The sequence below is a fragment of the Entelurus aequoreus genome, linkage group LG10 (assembly GCF_033978785.1).
Source record: "Entelurus aequoreus isolate RoL-2023_Sb linkage group LG10, RoL_Eaeq_v1.1, whole genome shotgun sequence".
NCBI classification, from domain to species: Eukaryota; Metazoa; Chordata; class Actinopteri; order Syngnathiformes; family Syngnathidae; genus Entelurus; species Entelurus aequoreus.
Genome location: NC_084740.1, coordinates 65,249,131 through 65,271,208, shown reverse-complemented (window position 1 = coordinate 65,271,208; position 22,078 = coordinate 65,249,131). Strand labels below are relative to the sequence as shown.

General features: G+C 40.5%; 1 protein-coding gene across 2 annotated transcripts in view; it reads left to right on the top strand.

Annotated features, from left to right (window-relative positions):
* Positions 1-22,078, top strand: part of LOC133658909 (SH3 domain-binding protein 4) — a 54,175-nt gene that overhangs the window by 26,032 nt on the left and 6,065 nt on the right. For both annotated transcript variants that reach the window (XR_009827565.1, XM_062061419.1), the window contains exons 2-3: positions 3,758-3,950; positions 4,909-7,238. Coding sequence is in view for 1 of the 2 variants with exons in the window: in XM_062061419.1 (XP_061917403.1) it covers positions 3,827-3,950; positions 4,909-7,238 (2,454 nt within the window). In the remaining variant the exon portion in view is untranslated. The remainder of the gene's footprint in view (positions 1-3,757; positions 3,951-4,908; positions 7,239-22,078) is intronic.

The following is a 22,078-nucleotide window of genomic DNA, read 5'->3' as shown; positions in this document are numbered from 1 at the left end:
TTTTTGGTCCCCCGGCTGACAAGTGGCTAGCAGCTAATTATGTGTCTCTATACACAGTGTGGAGCTGCTCCCCTTAGCTAATATTAGTATAATATAATATAATAATAGTTACGATACATTTCTTATCATTATCCAGTACCAGTATCACTGGAGGACGAGGCTAAACATGTTACACACTGAACACAAGCCAGGAGCAGGCATGCTGATAGCTAAGCTAACCGCTAAGCTAGCTTTAAACAACACCAATAAATAAGTGCTGTGTGAACTTGAAGAAGTGTGGTTAGAAGCACTTTGTAGCAGAAAGTAAGCAGTTATTAACAGGAAATTAATAAGTATTTTAAAAAGAGTTAGAGATACCGTATTTTTCGGACTATAAGTCGCTCCGGAGTATAAGTTGCACTGGCCGAAAATGCATAATAAAGAAGGAAAAAACATATATAAGTCACACTGGAGTATAAGTCGCATTTTTTGGGGAAATTTATTTGATAAAACCCAACACCAAGAATAGACATTTGAAAGGCAATTTAAAATAAATAAAGAATAGTGAACAACAGGCTGAATAAGTGTACGTTATATGAGGCATAAATAACCAACTGAGAACGTGCCTGGTATGTTAACGTAACATATTATGGTAAGAGTCATTCAAATGACTATAACATATAGAACATGCTATACGTTTACCAAACAATCTGTCACTCCTAATCGCTAAATCCGATTAAATCTTATACGTCTAGTCTCTTACGTGAATGAGCTAAATAATATTATTTGATATTTTACGGTAATGTGTTAATAATTTCACACATAAGTCGCTCCTGAGTATAAGTCGCACCCCCGGCCAAACTATGAAAAAAACTGCGACTTATAGTCTGAAAAATACGGTAGCTCACGGTACAATCATGGGTACTTTAACTTTAACTTTAAGTATGTGATCGATTATAGAGTCATTAGCTTAATATTTTAAATTTTCTCTAAAAATGGTTTTCTTGATTTTTTTCATGTTTGCAAGTTTAGTGGATAATTCCTTGGACACAGGAGGACTTTGAGGGCAAAAACCAAAGTACTTAAAAGAGTAGTTGATAGCAGTTTCTGCTACAGGTGTGAATCTTTGGGCCCCTATTGTTTCGATCCGATTCACGGGGTGACTATTCGATTCGAAATCGACTCTCACGTTCCAATGTTTCCTTGCTACAATATTTCTAATGAACCTTTTTCAAAAAAGGCTCCTCCTAGTTGCATGGAGATGGCCTAAAAACGTCTTTTTAAAAATTGAAAAAAAACATGTTATCGAGTGTTTTAAAAACTATGACTCGATATATAGAATCGGGATGAATACCAGGGTATCTGCAGGCACTAACCTTTTTGACCCGGGGCCCTCTCAATTATGAACACTCAATTAGTAATTACAGTTTAACAAAGAGACAAACCTTGTCATATAATACAAAAGCATGTAGATAATTATCAAGGCGATTGCAAAAAATTATTCACCAAATATACTGCAAAAGAAGGGTCTTATTAAAACTTATAAAAAAACAAATTGTGCTTAACAGTGCTAAAATAAATACAAATTAACTAAATAAATACTAATGTAATACATGTTTTGTGAAACTTCTCTATGACTTTAGCTCCAGACTCTCTGTTTGTTTGATATTGTCATTACTGCCACATGTGGTGGAAATGTGTATTACAACGGAATAACAGAGAAATAGATATTTCATGGCCGCCCTCTGGGTGGTTGAGAAACTCTGTCGTAATTAATGCTTTTTAATGCCCTTTAAGGCCCAAATGACTTTTTAATGACCCGCCAAAACCCTGAATAAGAACCGCGATTCGGATATGACTTTTTTGCGCGCCTTTTGTTTTTCCGTTACTTTTTAAGTCTTTGACGAGTACTTTTGACTGTTTTGATCACACAATTTTATGCAATAAAACAGAATAAGGAAATGGTTTAAATCAGTAATTCTTAACCTGGGTTCGATTGAACCCCAGGGGTTCGGTGAGTCGGGCTCAGGGGTTCAGCGCAGGTCAAAACACGCCCAACTCATCGAGTAAATAAAAACTTCCCCCTATCGGCGTATTACGGACACGGCAACAGCTGACTGATTTGCAGGTGTGTAATTTGTTGTGAGTTTATGCACTGTGTTGGTTTTGTTGTTAGAACAAGGTGATGTTCATGCACGGTTCATTTTGTGCACCAGTAAAAAAACATGGTAACACGTTAGTATGGGGAACATATTCACCATTAATTAGTTGCTTATTAACATGCAAATTAGTAACATATTGGCTCTTAACTAGTCATTTTAAGTACTTATTAATGCCTTATTCGGCATGGCCTTATTATAACCCTGACTCTCTAACCCTGGCCCTAACCCTCTAACCCAGGGGTCCCCAAACTACGGCCCGCGGGCCGGATCCGGCCCCCCAGCATCCAAAATCCAGCCCACAGGAAGTCCCAAGTTTAAAAAAAAGTTTTAATTTTTTTTTACATTTTTTTTTTTACATTTTTAAATCTTTCCTTTTGTAATCCATTTTCTACCGCTTGTTACTCTTGGTGTCTCCTAGCCGCTCAGGCAAATCATATTGTCTAAAAATGAATTTTCCTATCGATAACGTGACAATGTTAAATGTTGATGAACATCAATGTTAATTGATGTTAAACGACAAAACGGATTATAAAGACAATGTATACATATATATATATATATATATATATATATATATATATATATATATATATATATATATATATATATATATATATATACATACACAGCCTGGCCCCCGGCCAAATTTTTTTAACCCAATGCGGCCCCCGAGTCAAAAAGTTTGGGGACCCCTGCTCTAAGCCTAACCCGAACCCTAACCCTAACCAAATAACTCTAAATTAAGTCTTTGTTACTTAGAATATGTTGCCCTAGTGTCCAAAAAACTCTAAATTAAGTCTTTGTTACTTAGAATATGTTCCCCATACTAAAGTGTTACCAAAAACATATAATAACTTTGTCCTGAATTTGAAAAAAAACAACATTTTATTTTTCACTAAAGAAGGGTTCGGTGAATGCGCATATGAAACTGGTGGGGTTCGGTACCTCCAACAAGGTTAAGAACCACTGGTTTAAATATTGTGTCGATATTGTTCAACTGTTAATTTGACACTGGCCATCAAAAAAATTTTTTAATTTAAAGTCGGTACATGTGATCGGTATCAGTGTTGGTATCGGCCGATCTCTCTCACGGACGATCGGTATTGGAATGGTCAGCATAAAACCCTTATAGGATTGATTGATTGATTGATTGATTGATTGAAACTTTTATTAGTAGATTGCACAGTATAGTACATATTCCGTACAATTGACCACTAAATGGTAACACCCGAATAAGTTTTTCAACTGCTTTAACTTGGGGTCTAAGTAAATCAATTCATGGAGCATTCCTAATTGAAACACACATTGCTGCCTGAGCAACCCAAATGTTAAGATGTGCACATTAGAACAGGTTGTTAGTCAATATGAAGATTAGATTTGAAAAACAAGCCTCAACAACACTGCCGTTGGGATGAAAAGCTGTTGTTTTGTTTCCAAAGATGTAGCTCTTGTTGGTAGGCGGCGGAGAAGATCAAAGTCGCTCAGACGGCTTGAAAGTGAGTCTGCAAAGGAAAACACTGATTGAGGAGGCGCTAAAACTCTGCTGCAGCTGATGAATAAAAAATGAATATGGATGAGCACTCATTTGAACTTGAAATGTCGGTGGTGTCTTTCAGAAATGAGGGGAGGCTGCTGACGTGCCACCATAGAAGCCACTCGAGCGAGGAGGAGGAGCAAGTTCCAACATGGCCGCCCATCGGATCAGAGCCTCGGCCAATAACAACGCTTCGCTCCCTCGCTGCAAGTCCGAGGGGACGCTCATTGACCTCAGCGAGGGGGTGTCCGAGTCCAGTCTGATTGATGTCAAAGGTCAGCCGCGCCGACTGGCTACTCGCTGTTTTAGTGATACTGAATAGTATGGCTTGATATCTATAAATTATAACATCATATAAAATAATATATTATGTGGCTTTTTTGCTTAATTCCTTTTATTACGTACAAAATGTATCCATCCATCTTTCCATCTTCTTCCGCTTTTCCGAAGTGGGGTGGCGGGGGCAGCAGCCTAAGCAGAGAAGCCCAGACTTCCCTCTCCCCAGTCGCTTCGTCCAGCTCTTCCTGTACAAAATGTATAATAAAGTCAATAAATAATTTAACAAAAGCAAAAACTACTAGTGGCTACTATATCCCGAGTTTGTAAACAATAAAAGACAAAAAACTATTTTGGGATAGTAAAAAATATCAATTTGATCGCTGTAGTATCAATCCTTACCCAATACTATACTTGGTATCATTACTGTCGATATTGGTATCAATCTGCCCACCCTTGTTTACATGCAAGAGCTCTAGCTTAGCGGTTAGCTGGGTCTTTTTGCATCTTCTTACGGTGTGTAGTTAAAAAACTTTGTTTACTTGCCGCCATGGAGGTAGCTTCACGCTGGCAAAGACGCTACATTGCGTTAAGAACGCGGTTGTTTGTCACGATATAACGATCGTATTAAAAGCTTAGTGTATCGTCATTTATTCACATAAATTTCCCTGACTTTTCAGATTATTTCCAGTCCTATTTGGAGTTGTTGTGATGAGTATTTATAAGGTGGCAATTGTCATTAATTACTTGCGAGAGGAGCGATGGCATGAATTAAAAGAGGCATATTTATTACGCACCATGATGTAGTTGCGGGCTCGCCAATTAGTGCTAGCAAAGCATGTTGGAGTGCAGGTGTGAAGCGGATCCAGTCCCGGTACGATTGTCTGATCAGGATAGTCCACCTCTTTTCAGGTCCCAGTTCAGTTGGTGACACCATTCTTGGTCTTGTCTCCACAGTGCCTTCTCCCAGTGCCTTACGTCTGGATGCCACCGCCTCCTTCGGCACCGCCAGGGAGGTGGTTGCTATCAAGGACTACTGTCCGTCCAGCTTCACCACCCTGAAGTTCTCCAAAGGGGACCGCCTCTACGTTCTGGACACGTCGGGAGGCGAGTGGTGGTACGCCCACAACAACACGGAGATGGGCTACATCCCGGCCGCGTACGTGGAGCCCATCAACTTCAGAGACTCGTCCTTCAGCGACAGCGGGATGATCGACGGCAAAGAGGAGGCGGCCACAGAAATGGACCTTCTAGGAGAGTGGGCCGGCGTGATTCTGAAGCCGACCACCTTTCATAATGGAAATCCTTTCAACACAACACACACCTCGACCAACCCTTTCCTTCACGCGGGTCCTCGGGGCTCCTTGGACCAGAACAGCAATCAGAAAGCAGTTGACCTTCTTCTCTTCGACACTCCATCAGCGCCAGAGTCCGCGAGCTGCATCAATGGATTTGGCAGCAGCGTCTTTAACCCTCTAAGTCCCACAGTTGGGACGGGGCAATCCCTGCGAAGAGACAACCCCTTCTTTAGAAGCAAGCGGTCCTACAGTCTGTCGGACATGTCCATCCTGCAGGCGCAGTCAGACAGCCCTCAAATGTCCAGCAGTTTCTTCAGCAACCTGAAAGCGCCGGCGCCAGAGCAGTTCCAGAGTAGGGAGGACTTCCGGGCTGCTTGGCTTACTCACCGCAAGCTAGCCAGGTCCTGCCACGACTTGGACTCACTGGGTCAAAACCCGGGCTGGGGTCAAACCCAACCGGTGGAGACCAACATTGTCTGCCGTTTGGACAGTTCAGGAGGTGCGGTTCAGCTTCCGGACACTAACATCAGTGTCCACATCCCTGAGGGCCACGTAGCGGAGGGCGACACCCAGCAGATCTCCATCAAAGCGCTGCTTGACCCGCCGCTGGAGCTGAACAACGACCGCTGCAGCACTTCCAGCCCCGTGGTGGAGCTCAAGCTCAGCAACATGGAGACCAAAACTGCCATCACCGTGGAGATGAAAGTATCTGTTGCAGTCAAAGCTGAGAACAAGGAGACCACAGACATCCTGTGTGTCAGGAGCGACTGTAAAGAGGGGCCCTACAGGTGCATTCCACACACTTACCTGTACGGGGATACAGTCCAAGTGTCCCTGGACAACCTGGAGCCGTGCATGTACGTGTGTGTGGTAGCACAATCTCAGACCACCTCTCCAGACTCCACAGTGTGGGATCACGTTGTCAAAAAAATGACTCTAGGCGTGTATGGCCCCAAACACATCCACCCCTCTTTCAAAACAGTCGTCGCCATGTTCGGTCACGATTGTGCTCCAAAGTCTCTGTTAGTGAGCGAGGTGGGAAAGCAGGCCAAGGCGGCACCACCTGTGGCGCTCCAGCTGTGGGGGAAGCACCAGTTTGTCCTGTCCAGAACGCAGGACCTGCGCGTGGGGGTGTACTCCAACATGGCCAACTACCAAGTGAAAGCCAGCGAGCAGGCCAGGGTGGTGCGTGGCTTCCAGATCAAACTGGGCAAAGTAAGCCGGCTGGTCTTTCTTATCACCTCACGCAACGAGGCAGATGTTTCCGACTTCACCTTGAGGATCCAGGTCAAAGACCACCTGGATGTCATCCTGGCGCAGTTTTGTGTGCAGACCCCGCCGCCACCGCCCAAAACGGGGCCAAAGACGTCCATGCAGCGTCGCTTCCTCAAAAAGAAGGAGGTGGGCAAGATCGTCTTGTCCCCGCTGGCTGTGGCCACCAAGTACCCGGTGTTCCAGGACAGGAGAATAAACAACCTGAAGTTTGGAAAGCTGATCAAGACGGTCATCAGACAGACCAAGAACAGCTACCTGCTGGAGTACAAGAAAGGAGACTTTGTCGCTCTGCTAAGTGAGGAGAAGATCAAGCTGAAGGGCCAATTGTGGACCAAAGAATGGTACATTGGATACTACCAGGGCCGGGTGGGACTGATCCACACAAAGAACGTGCTGGTGGTCGGCAAAGTCAAGCCCATTTACTTCACCGGGCCGGAGCTGACTACGTCCTTGTTGCTGGAGCAGGTACTGAGGCCCTGCAAGTTCTTAACCTACATCTACGCCTCCGTCAGGACCATCCTCATGGAGAACATCGGCAACTGGCGAGCGTTCGCCGACGCCCTCGGGTACGAGAACCTACCCCTGACGCACTTCTGCCGAGCGGAGCTGGACAGCGAACCTGAGCTGGTGGCGTGTGTACTGGAGACGCTGAAGGAGGACTGCAACAACGCAGACAGCAAGGAACGCAAGTCCTTCCAGAAGGAACTGTTGACGGTGAGTCCTTTTTTCTTACTAAATCAGCAGGAAATCGAGGACTTACAATAGAAATATAGCACCACTTTTCCTTTTCTTTTCATGTGGAACTCAACAGGAAAAAGTAGCTAGCAGTGAGCTTAGTGGGTTTTTGCTGCTGGGGCGCAGCTTCACACACACCTCTTTGTTTGTGGTGAAAATGGATTTGTTGTGACCACTTCCTCAAACTAAGACATCGTTTCTTCCGTGTTTGATGACTCAGTGTATGAACCACAGCCCCGTAGGGATGATGTCTGATAAGAAATTATCAAGTTCAAGCCCATTATCGAATCCTCTTATCGAACCGATTCCTTATCAATCCAGATAGGTTGTTGTATATGGAAAAAAAACCACAATATTTGGTTTAACAAAAGCTCACTTTTATTTTATAAGAAAAAAATATATAAATAAATAAATATTGACTGTTGTTACCCCCCTAAAAAAATTTAATAAAAAAAATAAATATTGACTGTTGTTACCAAAAGTATATTAAGTAAGGTATTTTTTTTGTTTGTTTTTGTTTTGTTTTGTCATAAGAAAATACAATCATGTGTGCTTACGGACTGTATCCCTGCAGACTGTATTGATATATATTGATATATAATGTAGGAACCAGAAATATTAATAACAGAAAGAAACAACCCTTTTGTGCGAATGAGTGTGAATGAGTATAAATGGGGGAGGGAGGTTTTTTGGGTTGGTGCACTAATTGTAAGTGTATCTTCTGTTTTGTATGTTGATTTAATAAAATAAATTTAAACTTTTTTTTATTTTATTTTATTTTATTTTTTTATTTCTTGTGCCGCCCGGTACCAATCGATCCACGGACTGGTTGGGGACCACTGGTGTAGGCTACAAGATAACGTTAACGTTATCAGACACATACAAAAAGGCTAACGTTAACGTTACGGTTAGCCACTGACTATGCTTAGGTAACGTTAGTCTAGCTAACATTACTGCAGTCCTGGATTGACATACGAGGTAACGTTATTTTAGCCTAAAGGCTACGAGTGAGCAGATATGGAAATTAACCGGCAACAGTTAACGTTAGTTACTCACCAGCACTATCACTGGAATTGGCGCTGCTGGTTGAAGCACAGGAAGAGGGGAGTGCTTCGCCGCTGCTTCTCCACGACACCTTTCTCTAACCTTCAGGTTATGTGTAGCCTGAACATGTTTCAACATGCTTGTTGTACCCCCCCCTTACATGAGAGCGAAGCCTGGCAATAATTGCAGATAGCCTTTTCCTTGTCGTATTTTTTTGTAAAATGAAGCCATGCCTTGACGCGTTTTTTCCGGTCCATTGTTGTTGCTGCTTTCTGTATCTGCCGCCTAATGACTGAGCTACGTCATTTCCTGGGACGTGCCACAGGGCATTTCCTGTAGGACGGGATTCGTTCCCAGGGATTCGAATAAAGAACCAGCTCTTTTTCTTTACTATATTGGCCTTGATAACGGGAACCGGTTCTCAAAAAGGGATTCAAGTCCATGGAATCGGTTCTTTTCTTCTCGAACAACCGGGAGAACCGATTTCGAACATCATCCCTACAGACCCGCCCCCCTCTGTGCATGGAGGAGGAGGGACACTTCCGTGTCAATCACTTGTCCATTTGGTTATGGATTAAGTTTATTTCGAACATGCTATACAGTTGCGCAAACTCTAGTTTGATCAACTTTGGATGGATTTATTTTGTGAGAAAAATGCAAATTAAGGTGTTAAAATCTTTATTCGCATTTTTTTTTCATACTCCCACGACCTATTTCAAGTCGCAAAGGCCGTGTACAGCCCTGGGTATATACGTTCTACACCGCTAGCATTAGCATCTGTGTTTCCTCATCATCCACCGTGTTTGAAGGTTGCAGTAAGAGTGAACATTTTCCCATAAGTTGTTTATATTCAGGCAAAAGCTTTCGTAGACGCGGCCATCTTGATTTCTGACCTCGTAACTGTAATGCTCATAGCTCTGTCCCTGCTCCCCGACTTCCAACTTCCGGGGGAATAAGAACACACCATTAGTATGTTTATACACCTTTAGTTTGGGGTATGACATTTGTAACGGTGAAAGAAGTTGGTGTGTGTCTTGTGTTCATGTTATTGTTTAAGCTAGATAGCGCTAGCTTGCGTCTCCAGTAAATGAGCAGTTACATTTCTGTGTGTGAAATGTTCTACGGTTGCAAATGTGTTATCTTTGTTTTTGTATCACTTTCTGTACCGCTGCAGTTTTCTTCTGCGGTACGCCGTCATGTCCAATCATGCTTGTCCCCCCAGCACAAGTTTCAGTGAGTCAGCATTAAAGTAACAAAACAAAACAGAGGAGAGTTCATAGTTTCTAAGCTTTAAAAAGTCCACACGAATGAACCGAGTGACAAACGTTTCTAATAAAGTGGGAAGGTTTAGGGTAAGACAACTGGTGTCCAAGCCAACGTGTCCTTTGTCAGTAGGACAGAGGTCAGAGGTCGCAGCTGAACAAGCAGACTGTAATTAAAGCGGCCTGAGATATTTATAGACCCAAATTGCAGAATGGAAAAGAACGTACGGGAAGGTGGAGACGTTGCGGTGCATGAATGTTGGTTTTGGAGCTGGTCTACTTGTGGGTGTTAGATCCTGCTCCCGTCCCCCGGGGGACACAGTCCCCGATTGGCTGTGAGAGGAAGTCTATTTTCAGCAGCACTGATTGTTTGTGGTGAAGAGAATTATCTTCCCCTTTATTTGACTTACAGTAGTTCTGACTGCGCCTCGCCTGGCTCCAGTCCAAACTTCCCACTGGGTCGGGAGACTGAAAAGTGTGACAGCTTCTACTTAGGTTCCCATGTCCGGCGGCCTGAGGGGGTCCAAGAAGTCCTCAAAGTTGTTGATGGCGAAGGTTGGACTAGGATCAAGTGCGTCTCAGGCGGGCAGATGTTTCCTGGCTCATTGTTCTTCAACTAAACAAAAGTCAAAACAAAAAACTAAACCAGTCGGAGTACGGGTTCCTGGTCCTTCCCTTTAGCCCCTCCATCCAAGACATGAGGGTTCTGTCACACAAATTTACAACTTTGCTTCACACATTTCATGGTTCAAGCTTGTATTTGACCGTATGTCAGTAAAGAAGTAGTCTGCTAACTTAGCACTTCTGGTTTTGTACTCGCGTACTTACACGTAGTCTTTTAAGTGCCATAACTTTTTTTCATGTTGACAAGTAGGGGAAAAAAGCAGTGCAATATAACTGACCGACAAGAGAAACAGTCGTGTCCTCAACGCAATGTAGCATCCTCGCCAGCGAGCTAGCAGCTAACGTCTTTCCACAGTGCAAAGCCGCTTCTAAGTCAGTAATCCCGGCCTCCATGGCGGCAAAAACATTGCGTCTTACAAGTAGCATTATCACTGGAGAACGAGGGATAGCTAAACACGCTACACTACACATGGTAGGAAGGTACAATAAGCCAAGCTAACCGCTAAACTCTTGAAAGTAAACATAGGTGGGTGGACTGACAGAAATATTGAAAGTAAGGATACCAAGTATGGTAGCATTGTAACAAAGATACTACAGTAATTAGATTGATAATTTTTACTATTACAAAATATTTTGTGCTTTTTGTTATTGTTTATAAAATCAGGTAATAAGTCAAGAAGACCAATTTAAAAGACTTCCTTGTGGTTTACATAACATCTAATGGTGGTTCTTCGGTCAACATTTTGCATAGGTTGTGTTTACTTTCTGACTGTCTCTTTAGAATGTGCCGATTCCATTGAAAATTTATTGATTTTCGATTGATTTCGATTCTTATTTGTAATTTCTTAAACGATTAATTATTTGTATTAGAAATATTGTAGTTTTTATCTTCCATAACGTGACTACTGACAGATATAAGTTAGAACTATACACTACTCTGTATTAGAAATGTTGTAGTTTTTATCTTCCATAACGTGACTACACTGACAGATATAAGTTAGTACTATACACTACTTTGTATTAGAAATGTTGTAGTTTTTATCTTCCATAACGTGACTACTGACAGATATAAGTTAGAACTATACACTACTCTGTATTAGAAATGTTGTAGTTTTTATCTTCCATAACGTGACTACACTGACAGATATAAGTTAGTACTATACACTACTTTGTATTAGAAATGTTTTAGTTTTATCTTCCATAACGTGCCGACTGACAGATACAAGTTAAAACTATACGCTACTTTGTATTAGAAATGTTGTAGTTTTTATCTTCCATAACGTGTCTACTGAAAGATATAAGTTACAACTATACACTACTTTGTATTAGAAATGTCGTAGTTTTTATCTTCCATAACGTGTCTACTCACAGATATTAGTTAGAACTATACGCTACTTTGTATTAGAAATGTTGTAGTTTTTATCTTCCCTAACGTGACTATTGACAGATATAAGCTAGAACTATACACTACTTTTGTATTAGAAATGTTGTAGTTTTTATCTTCCATAACGTGACTACCGACAGATATAAGTTAGAGCTATACACTACTTTGTATTACAAATGTTGTAGTTTTTATCTTCCATAACGTGTCTACTCACAGATATTAGTTAGAACTATACGCTACTTTGTATTAGAAATGTTGTAGTTTTTATCTTCCATAACGTGACTACTGACAGATATAAGTTAGAACTATACACTACTTTGTATTAGAAATGTTGTAGTTTTTATCTTCCATAACGTGACTACTGACAGATATAAGTTAGAACTATACACTACTTTGTATTAGAAATGTTGTAGTTTTTATCTTCCATAACGTGACTACTGACAGATATAAGTTAGAACTATACGCTACTCTGTATTAGAAATGTTGTCGTTTTTATCTTCCATAACGTGTCTACTGACAGATATAAGTTAGAACTATACACTACTTTGTATTAGAAATGTTGTAGTTTTTATCTTCCATAACGTGACTACTGACAGATATAAGCTAGAACTATACACTACTTTTGTATTAGAAATGTTGTAGTTTTTATCTTCCATAACGTGAGTACTGACAGATATAAGTTAGAACTATACACTACTTTGTATTACAAATGTTGTAGTTTTTATCGTCCATAACGTGACTACTGACAGATATAAGCTAGAACTATACACTACTTTTGTATTAGAAATGTTGTAGTTTTTATATTCCATAACGTGACTACTGACAGATATAAGTTAGAATTATACTCTTCTTTGTATTAGAAATGTTGTAGTTTTTATCTTCCATAACGTGACTACTGACAGATATAAGTTAGAACTATACACTACTTTGTATTATAAATGTTGTAGTTTTTATCTTCCATAATGTGACTACTGACAGATATAAGTTAGAACTATACACTACTTTGTATTAGAAATGTTGTAGTTTTTATCTTCCATAACGTGACTACTGACAGATATAAGTTAGAATACACTTCTTTGTATTAGAAATGTTGTAGTTTTTATCTTCCATAACGTGACTACTGACAGATATAAGTTAGAACTATACACTACTTTGTATTAGAAATGTTGTAGTTTTTATCTTCCATAACGTGACTACTGACAGATATAAGCTAGAACTATACACTACTTTTGTATTAGAAATGTTGTAGTTTTTATCTTCCATAACGTGACTACTGACAGATGTAAGTTAGAACTATACACTACTTTGTATTAGAAATGTTGTAGATTTTATCTTCCATAACGTGTCTTCTGACAGATATAAGTTAGAACTATACACTACTTTGTATTACAAATGTTGTAGTTTTTATCTTCCATAACGTGACTACTGACAGATATAAGCTAGAACTATACACTACTTTGTATTACAAATGTTGTAGTTTTTATCTTCCATAACGTGACTACTGACAGATATGAGTTAGAACTATACGCTACTTTGTATTAGAAATGTTGTCGTTTTTGTCTTCCATAACGTGTCTACTGACAGATATAAGTTAGAACTATACACTACTTTGTATTAGAAATGTTGTAGTTTTTATCTTCCATAACGTGTCTTCTGACAGATATAAGTTAGAACCATACACTACTTTGTATTAGAAATGTTGTAGTTTTATCTTCCATAACGTGACACATAACATGTGCGAACCAGTCGGCCTTAAAACAAGAGCATACTTGTAAGAGTAGTTTATTGACTAGAACTTGGGACGACAACTGAATAAAAATGGCAGACCTCTATGGGTCAAGCTGAAGAAAGTAGTGGATAAAAGAAGAAGAAGCAGGTAAATATTGCCTTTGTTGTTCCCTGTAAGTGTAGGCACCGTGACAATGTGCGCAGTCTGGAGCTAAGTACAAAGTGTACTACTACACCCAGTGTACTTCTAGAAGTGTACTTTGGGAAGTATGCCAGTTGAGACTCACCTTGTGAGCGTGCTGCGAGCCTGTGGAATGTCATGTGGGCTCTGCAGCGGAGCTTCATGACTCTGCAGAAGCATCCTGAGCGAGATAAGGTCTTATTTGTGGACCAAGACTTTGAAGAGTCCCCTCTGGTCCTTGTGATGTCTCATTTCTCCATCTTTTGTCCCCTATTTGCTTTTTTTAGCATCACCGGTCCACCCCCGCCCTCGTAGGGGGGAACTTGCTGGAATGTGCAAGTTATTTCAGCTTATCAGACAGAAGGTCAGATGTCAGGCCGGTCTTCTCGTGGACATAACGAGACATAAGACAGGGAGGCCGACAAGACGCTGATGGAGCAGAGAGGCGGCAGATGGTTGACGTCGGAAGGAAAATGAAAATGAGATAGAAAAGTAATGGAGTGGAGATTGAGGGCAATACTTGTGGGGGACGACGGTTCTTTATCAGCCGCCGGCGGGTCACTCTGGGTTTGTGTTTGTGATGGCGGGGGCGACTTGGAACGCTGCCCTTGTTTGTCACGTGTCGCCTCGACTCTCGACAAGCTGATTGATGCAGCGAGAGTCTGAGGACCTTCAGGACACAAACACACACACACACACACAAACACACACACACACACTTCAGCCATGAATGCTGCAGTCACTGCCGACTGCAGTGTGCATACCACACCACTAGATGGCGCTGTGACACTCGCACCATCACGTGGGATGAAGCCTATGCTTGTCTGCCTTTGTTGTTATTCAGTGTACCCCCACTCTTATTTTGGTAGGGCTTTCCTCTTTTGTGGGGCTGTTAGAGCTCTTTGACGTTGCTCGCCTCTCCCCCTTCACTTCCTGTCACAGTCCTGCACACAGCTGACCTCATGCTGTCTTGGTCCTGTAAGACATGGGCAAAAGTATGGAGTTGTCTCCATGACAACCAATGCTTCTTGATGCAGGGCAGGTGTTTTCCTCTAGGGGGTGTCACACTAAATGATTCATGCAACAGCGGTTGTCTTTTTTTTGTTTGTTTTTTTGTCCTGTCCAGCTTCTCAGGCAAATCATATAGTTGATGTAGATATTCATATCGGCTGTACAAATTTACTTTACCAAAGAGAAGTCTGGGATACTTCTTTTGTTGCCTTATTTGTATTTTGACTTTATTAAATGGATTTATATTATTATTTGGTGCAGCCGGGCCGGAGCAATATTTTTGCTTAATTAAGCAAAAACTTAACATTATACATGTTAATATGTGCCCTCAATTAATGCGTTTGGCCTAATTGTCTTTTATTTCCGAAACGCCTGTTTTCATTATTGAAGGCTGACACGCACAGCTGAAATGCGTCCGTGGTTGATTGTGCCAATTTGTGTGTGCTAATAAAAACAGGTGCGCTCACAGCCCTATGTGTGACCGGTGTGACCGCATAAATGAAGTTCATGTCTCTCGTGCGTTTTTGATGATTATTATACGGTGCCGTTTATATGGTGGTTTCTCCACGCAAATCCGCTGAGCTGTTTTCAACCAGCCAACGATACGTAAACAATATAAAAAGACACACCACTTAATAATGACAACAACAGTTTAAAATTTTAAGAATGCAATACAGTTCATTGCATTCTTTGCATGCAAAATAGTAATCGTTGTTCATTTTGCCATCATAACATGTTTGACATGAAAACACATATATATACATATATATAAAAAAATTTTCAAAATGTATATTCCCTGAGAAAGTTAAAATAAAACTATATTCTTGGTATCAAAAATAAAACAATAAGAACAGTTTTCATTATATCTAACATAAATAGTGGATTAGGTAGTGCCTTTAAGGCCATGTCCACACGAACACGGACAGTTTCAAAAACACATATTTGGGGTTTAAAGGCCTACTGAAACCCACTACTACCGACCACGCAGTCTGATAGTTTATATATCAATGATGAAATCTTAACATTATAACACATGCCAATACGGCCGGGTTAACTTATAAAGTGACATTTTAAATTTGCCGCTAAACTTCCGGTTCGAAACGCCTCTGAGGATGACGTATGCGCGTGACGTAGACCGGGGAACACGGGTATGCCTTCCACATTGAAGCCAATACGAAAAAGCTCTGTTTTCATTTCATAATTCCACAATATTCTGGACATCTGTGTTGGTGAATCTGTTGCAATCATGTTCATTGCATTATGGAGAAGGAAGCTGAGCAAGCAAAGAAGAAAGTTGTCGGTGCGAAATGGACGTATTTTTCGAACGTAGTCAGCAACAACAGTACACAGCCGGCGCTTCTTTGTTTACATTCCCGAAAGATGCAGTCAAGATGGAAGAACTCGGATAACAGAGACTCTAACCAGGAGGACTTTTGACTTCGATACACAGACGCCTGTAGAGAACTGGGACAACACAGACTCTTACCAGGATTACTTTGATTTGGATGACAAAGACGCAGACGTGCTACTGTGAGTATGCAGCTTTGGCTTCTAAACATTTGATCGCTTGACCGTATGTGCGCAACTTTTTTTTGCGTATGTACGTAACTTTTTTAAAATATATAAGCTTTATGAACCTTGGGTTAGGTCAGGGGTCGGCAACCCAAAATGTTGAAAGAGCCATATTGGACCAAAAATACAAAAACAAATCTGTCTGGAGCCGCAAAAAATTAAAAGCCATATTACATGTGTCATGAGATATAAATGTAATTAAGAGGACTTAAAGGAAACTAAATGACCTCAAATATAGCTACAAATGAGGCATAATGATGCAATATGTACACATCGCTAGCCTAAATAGCATGTTAGCATCGATTAGCTTGCAGTCATGCAGTGACCAAATATGTCTGATTAGCACTCCACACAAGTCAATAACATCAACAAAACTCACCTTTGTGCATTCATGCACAACGTTAAAAGTTTGGTGGACAAAATGAGACAGAAAAAGTGGCATAAAACACGTCCTAGAAAGTCGGAGAAAGTTATATCAATCAATACATGTAAACAAACTATACGGTGAGTTCAAGGACCGCCAAAATAAGTAGGACAAAACGGCGCTCGCCAAATACTCGAATCAGTGAAGCATGTTTAATATAAACAGTGTGCTTTATAACAATTAGGGAGGTTTGTGTCATGTTTGTCCTCCTACAGAAACCATACTAAAACAAAAAAATTGATTTTTTTCCCCTCATCTTTTTCCATTCTTCATACATTTTTGAAAAATCTCCAGAGAGCCAGTAGGGCGGCGCTAAAGAGCCGCATGCGGCTCTAGAGCCGCGGGTTGCCGACCCCCGGGTTAGGTGAACGGTCTTTTGGGCTGAGTGATTGTGTGTGTTGATCAGGTGTTTGAATTGTATTGGCGTGTTCTATGGAGCTAGGAGCTAGCATAGGAGCTAGGAGCTAGCATAACAAACACGCAGGTGTTTTTATGCAGGATTAATTTGTGGCATATTAAATATAAGCCTGGTTGTGTTGTGGCTAATAGAGTAAATATATGTCTTGTGTTTATTTACTGTTTTAGTCATTCCCAGCTGAATACCAGGTACCGTGAGTATGCAGCCTTGGCTGCTAAACATTTGATAGCTTGACCGTACGTGCGTGCCACGTACGTAACTTTTTAAAAATATATAAGCTTTATGAACCTTGGGTTAGGTGAACGGTCTTTTGGGCTGAGTGATTGTGTGTGTTGATCAGGTGTTTGAATTGTATTGGCGTGTTCTATGGAGCTAGGAGCTAGCAGAGGAGCTAGGAGCTAGCATAACAAACACGCAGGTGTTTTTATGCAGGATTAATTTGTGGCATATTAAATATAAGCCTGGTTGTGTTGTGGCTAATAGAGTATATATATGTCTTGTGTTTATTTACTGTTGTAGTCATTCCCAGCTGAATATCAGGTCACCCCCGGCTCTCACAGCATCTTCCCTATCTGAATAGCTTCAACTCCCCACTAGTCCTTCACTTGCACTTTACTCATCCACAAATCTTTCATCCTCGCTCAAATTAATGGGGAAATTGTCGCTTTCTCGGTCCGAATCTCTCTCACTTCATGCGGCCATCATTGTAAACAATAGGGAACTTTGCGTATATGTTCAACTGACTACGTCACGCTACTTCCGGTAGGGGCAAGCCTTTTTTTTATCAGATACCAAAAGTTGCAATCTTTATCGTCGTTGTTCTATACTAAATCCTTTCAGCAAAAATATGGCAATATCGCGAAATGATCAAATATGACACATAGAATAGATCTGCTATCCCCGTTTAAATAAAAAAAATTCATTTCAGTAGGCCTTTAAACAATCTCCATCCACACAAGTCTAAGTGTGTGTGTGACAATCATTGGTACTTTAATCTTTAATCTTTTAATCTTTAGTTTCAAAAGTATGAGTATTTACAGCACAGAAAAGAAATGGTTTAAGTAGTACAGAATTACATAACATAAATCAAATAGAAAAATATTCTTTCTACATAAAATAAAATAACATAGCTGTGCAAATAAAACAATATGTATCAAACTCAGATAAAAAAAAAAATTGCAGGCAGGCACTTTTTAATTCCCAGTCGATGATGTAATGCAGTGGTTCTCAACCTTTTTTCAGTGATGTACCCCCTGTGAACATTTTTTTAATTCAAGTACCCCCTAATCAGAGCAAAGCATTTTTGGTTGAAAAAAAGAGATAAAGAAGTAAAATACAGCACTATGTCATCAGTTTCTGATTTATTAAATTGTATAACAGTGCAAAATATTGCTCATTTGTAGTGGTCTTTCTTGAACTATTTGGGGAAAAAAAAGATATAAAAATAACTAAAAACTTGTTGAAAAATAAACAAGTGATTCAATTATAAATAAAGATTTCTACACAGAAGTAATCATCAACTTAAAGTGCCCTCTTTGGGGATTGTAATTATTCATGAACTTAATTCTAAACATTTCTTCACAAAAAAAGAAATCTTTAACATCAATATTTATGGAACATGTCCACAAAAAATCTAGCTGTCAACACTGAATATTGCATTGTTGCATTTCTTTTCACAGTTCTTTTTGACAGACATTTTAGTGAGAAACCTGAGCTTGTGCTTCACTGAGGATCTTTGTCAGTCTTGGTGGCAGGGAGGCAACTGCTGTGATCAAGCTCTTCTCCACGCAGAGTCTGTTTCTTTGCTTTGACTTGATCACAGTCATTGCAGAGAAGGAGGACTCGCATAAATATGTGGAGGCAAAGGGTAATAGCTGCTCCAAAGCTTTCTGCCCCAGGTCTGGGTGCTCCTGCTTCACAAACATCCAGAACTGTGTGAGTGTGGAGGTGGAAAACTTCATCTGGAAGCCACGGTCAGATGACACTTCCAGGAGTTGTTCCTGACAAGTGACAGGTAGCTTGCTTCTGGTAGCTTCAGACAATAGAAACGGAATTCTCACCCAATCCAGCTGTGCAGATTTCTCCTCCATGTCAGGAAAGTAGTAATGAAAATCTTGAATCAAGTTGGTCAAATGACCCATGATGACTGACTTGACTGGAGCTCTGTCCACATCCTCATTTGTGAGAAAATCATCCACCTGAGGAAAGCAGGTGAAATTTCCTTGAGCACAGGCCGTTTTCCACAGCTTAGCTTTCTTCTGAACACCACCCACCTTGTCATAAAGGTTTAAAATGTTGGTGTCCTTGCCCTGTAGGGACATATTCAGTTCATTCAGTTTGCCGAAAATATCTGCCAGATGACATAACTTAGCAAGCCAGTCCGTGTCCTGGAACAAGGTGGCGTGGGGGTAATGGTGATCAATCAGAAAGGTGTGTACCTCGGAACGTAATTCCAACAGCCGGTTTAGTATTTTCCCTCGGGAGAGCCAGCGCACTTCTGTGTGCAGCAGCAGTTGCGTGTGTTCAGCTCCCATATTTTCACAGAGGCGACGAAACAGACGTGAATTAAGTGGTCTTGACTTTATAAAGTTGATGACTTTGACACTGTCGTTTAAAACGTCATGAAGCACAGGGATAATTTTCCTGGACGCCAATGCCTCCCTGTGTATGACACAGTGAGTCCACTTCACGTCGGGGGTTTTCTTTTTTAGCGCATGCAATCAGTCCTCTCACGCTGCCCGTCATTGACGCTGCTGCATCTGTGCAGATGCTGCTACAGGACTTCCAGCTGATGCTATTCTCAGAGAAGAAAGTGTTGACAATGTCAAAAATGTCCTCTCCTGTTGTTCTCCCCTCTAATGTTTTACAAAAAAAGTATGTGCTCATAAATATCGTCAGTATCGATGTATCTGACAAAACCTACAAGTTGTGCATTTCCACTAATATCTGTGGATTCATCCAGCTGGAGGGAAAACGAGTCGCTAAGTTTTCCAACAACTTGCTCAACAATGTCTTTTCCCATTTGATCTACTCTCATTTGATAAAGGATAGAGATGCTGATAAATGCTTTAAAATGTAATATCGGAAATTATCGGTATCGGTTTTTTATTATCGGTATTGTTTTTTGTTTTTTTAATTAAACAATACATTTTTCTGTACAGTTATATTTACACCTTCAATGATATAATCTACATACAAAGCATGTAAAACAATAATCATTTTTAAAAATCATACTAAGAATTAGAGATGTCCGATATTATCGGCCGATAAATGCTTTAATATGTAATATCGGAAATTATTGGTATCGTTTTTTTTATTATCGGTATCGTTTTTTTTTTGTCTTTTTTATTAAATCAACATAAAAAACACAAGATACACTTACAATTAGTGCACCAACCCAAAAAACCTCCCTCCCCCATTTACACTCATTCAAACAAAAGGGTTGTTTCTGTCTGTTATTAATATTCTGGTTCCTACATTATATATCAATATATATCAATACAGTCTGCAAGGGATACAGTCCGTAAGCACACATGATTGTGCGTGCTGCTGGTCCACTAATAGTACTAACCTTTAACAGTTAATTTTACTCATTTTCATTAATTACTAGTTTCTATGTAACTGTTTTTAAATTGTTTTACTGTCTTTTTTATTCAAGAAAATGTTTTTAATTTATTTATCTTATTTTATTTTTTTAATTTTTTTAAAAAGGACCTTATCTTCACCATACCTGGTTGTCCAAATTAGGCATAATAATGTGTTAATTCCACGACTGTATATATCGGTATCGGTTGATATCGGTAATTAAAGAGTTGGACAATATTGGAATATCGGGTATCGGCAAAAAGCCATTATCGGACATCCCTAATAAAGACACATTCTTTATTTTCTCGGCTGCGTTTTTATCCAGCATTGTCTCGGCCAGCACTGCAGCGGCTGGAAGTATCAGCTCTTCAGCGATAGTGAACGGCTTTTTGGCTTTAGCAACAAGCAAAGACACCGCGTAAGAAGCCTCCAGGGCTTTGGCTGATGTTGTGGAGGCCTTCCGCATCGTGTCTTGAGATGACCTGAATTCATTTAGTCTCCTCTTAAAAAAATCAGGTGGCTTACCGACATGGCAAGCGTGTTTTGTTCGGAGATGCCGCTGAAGATGTGTGGGCTTCATGCCGCTGTTTGCTAACATTTCTCCACAGAAAAAAAACACAATGCCTTGGGGGGGTTACAACTCGAAGCCGTAAATCCCATTAACACATATTCTCCGGAATACTGTCTGAATTTTGCCGGCTCTGGTTTGGCCTTCTTTGGCACATGTTCCTCCTTGTTTTCAGCTGCATTACTTCTACGCTTTAACCACGCCTCCATCGTTTTCTACATCGATAGTTGATTGACAGTTGGTGTCGTGTGGCACCGCCAGGTAGGGTCAAACCATCATGGCATGGGGGAAACTCTGGGTTTATGGTAATGAATGGAATAGCCTACTTGATTTGATGTTCAGTTTATGAACTTACATTCATATTTTGTTGAAGTATTATTCAATAAATATATTTATAAAGGATTTTTGAATTGTTGCTATTTTTAGAATATTTAAAAAAAATCTCACATACTCCTTGGTATACCTTCAAGTACCCCCAAGGGTACGCGTACCCCCATTTGAGAAACACTGATGTAATGGACTGTCACACACGTACGGTTCTGTGATCCTACGAGAAATGGTCTGCGCAAAGTAAGTGACTTTACTTAATTGTGCGGCTATAATCTTCCTCACTTTGTGGTACATTTCGCTAGAATATTCTCTTTCTTTCTCTCTCGTTGTCATTTGGGATGTCTGTTGTGATTTCCCTTCCTGGTTCGATGACCAGCCCTATCTTGCCTCTGATTGGCCTGTCCGTAATGTTTTGCCCTAATCTTAACCAATCGTGACTCTTTTTTTTTTTATTTGATCTCATTTCAAACCAACCAACCAATCATGGATGCTAGTGTGTTGATGTGGGTCAGTGTAGTGGGGGGGATACGACAAGCACGTCTTGGAAGGGGGAAGGGGAGCCCATGGAGTGTTGCAGGGGAGAACAAGGAACACAACAAATAAGCGGCGTTTGGTCATTTTAACGTGAAAAGAATTATATCGATATTACGATATTTTCTTAATTCATATCTTGTTTAAAAATATATCG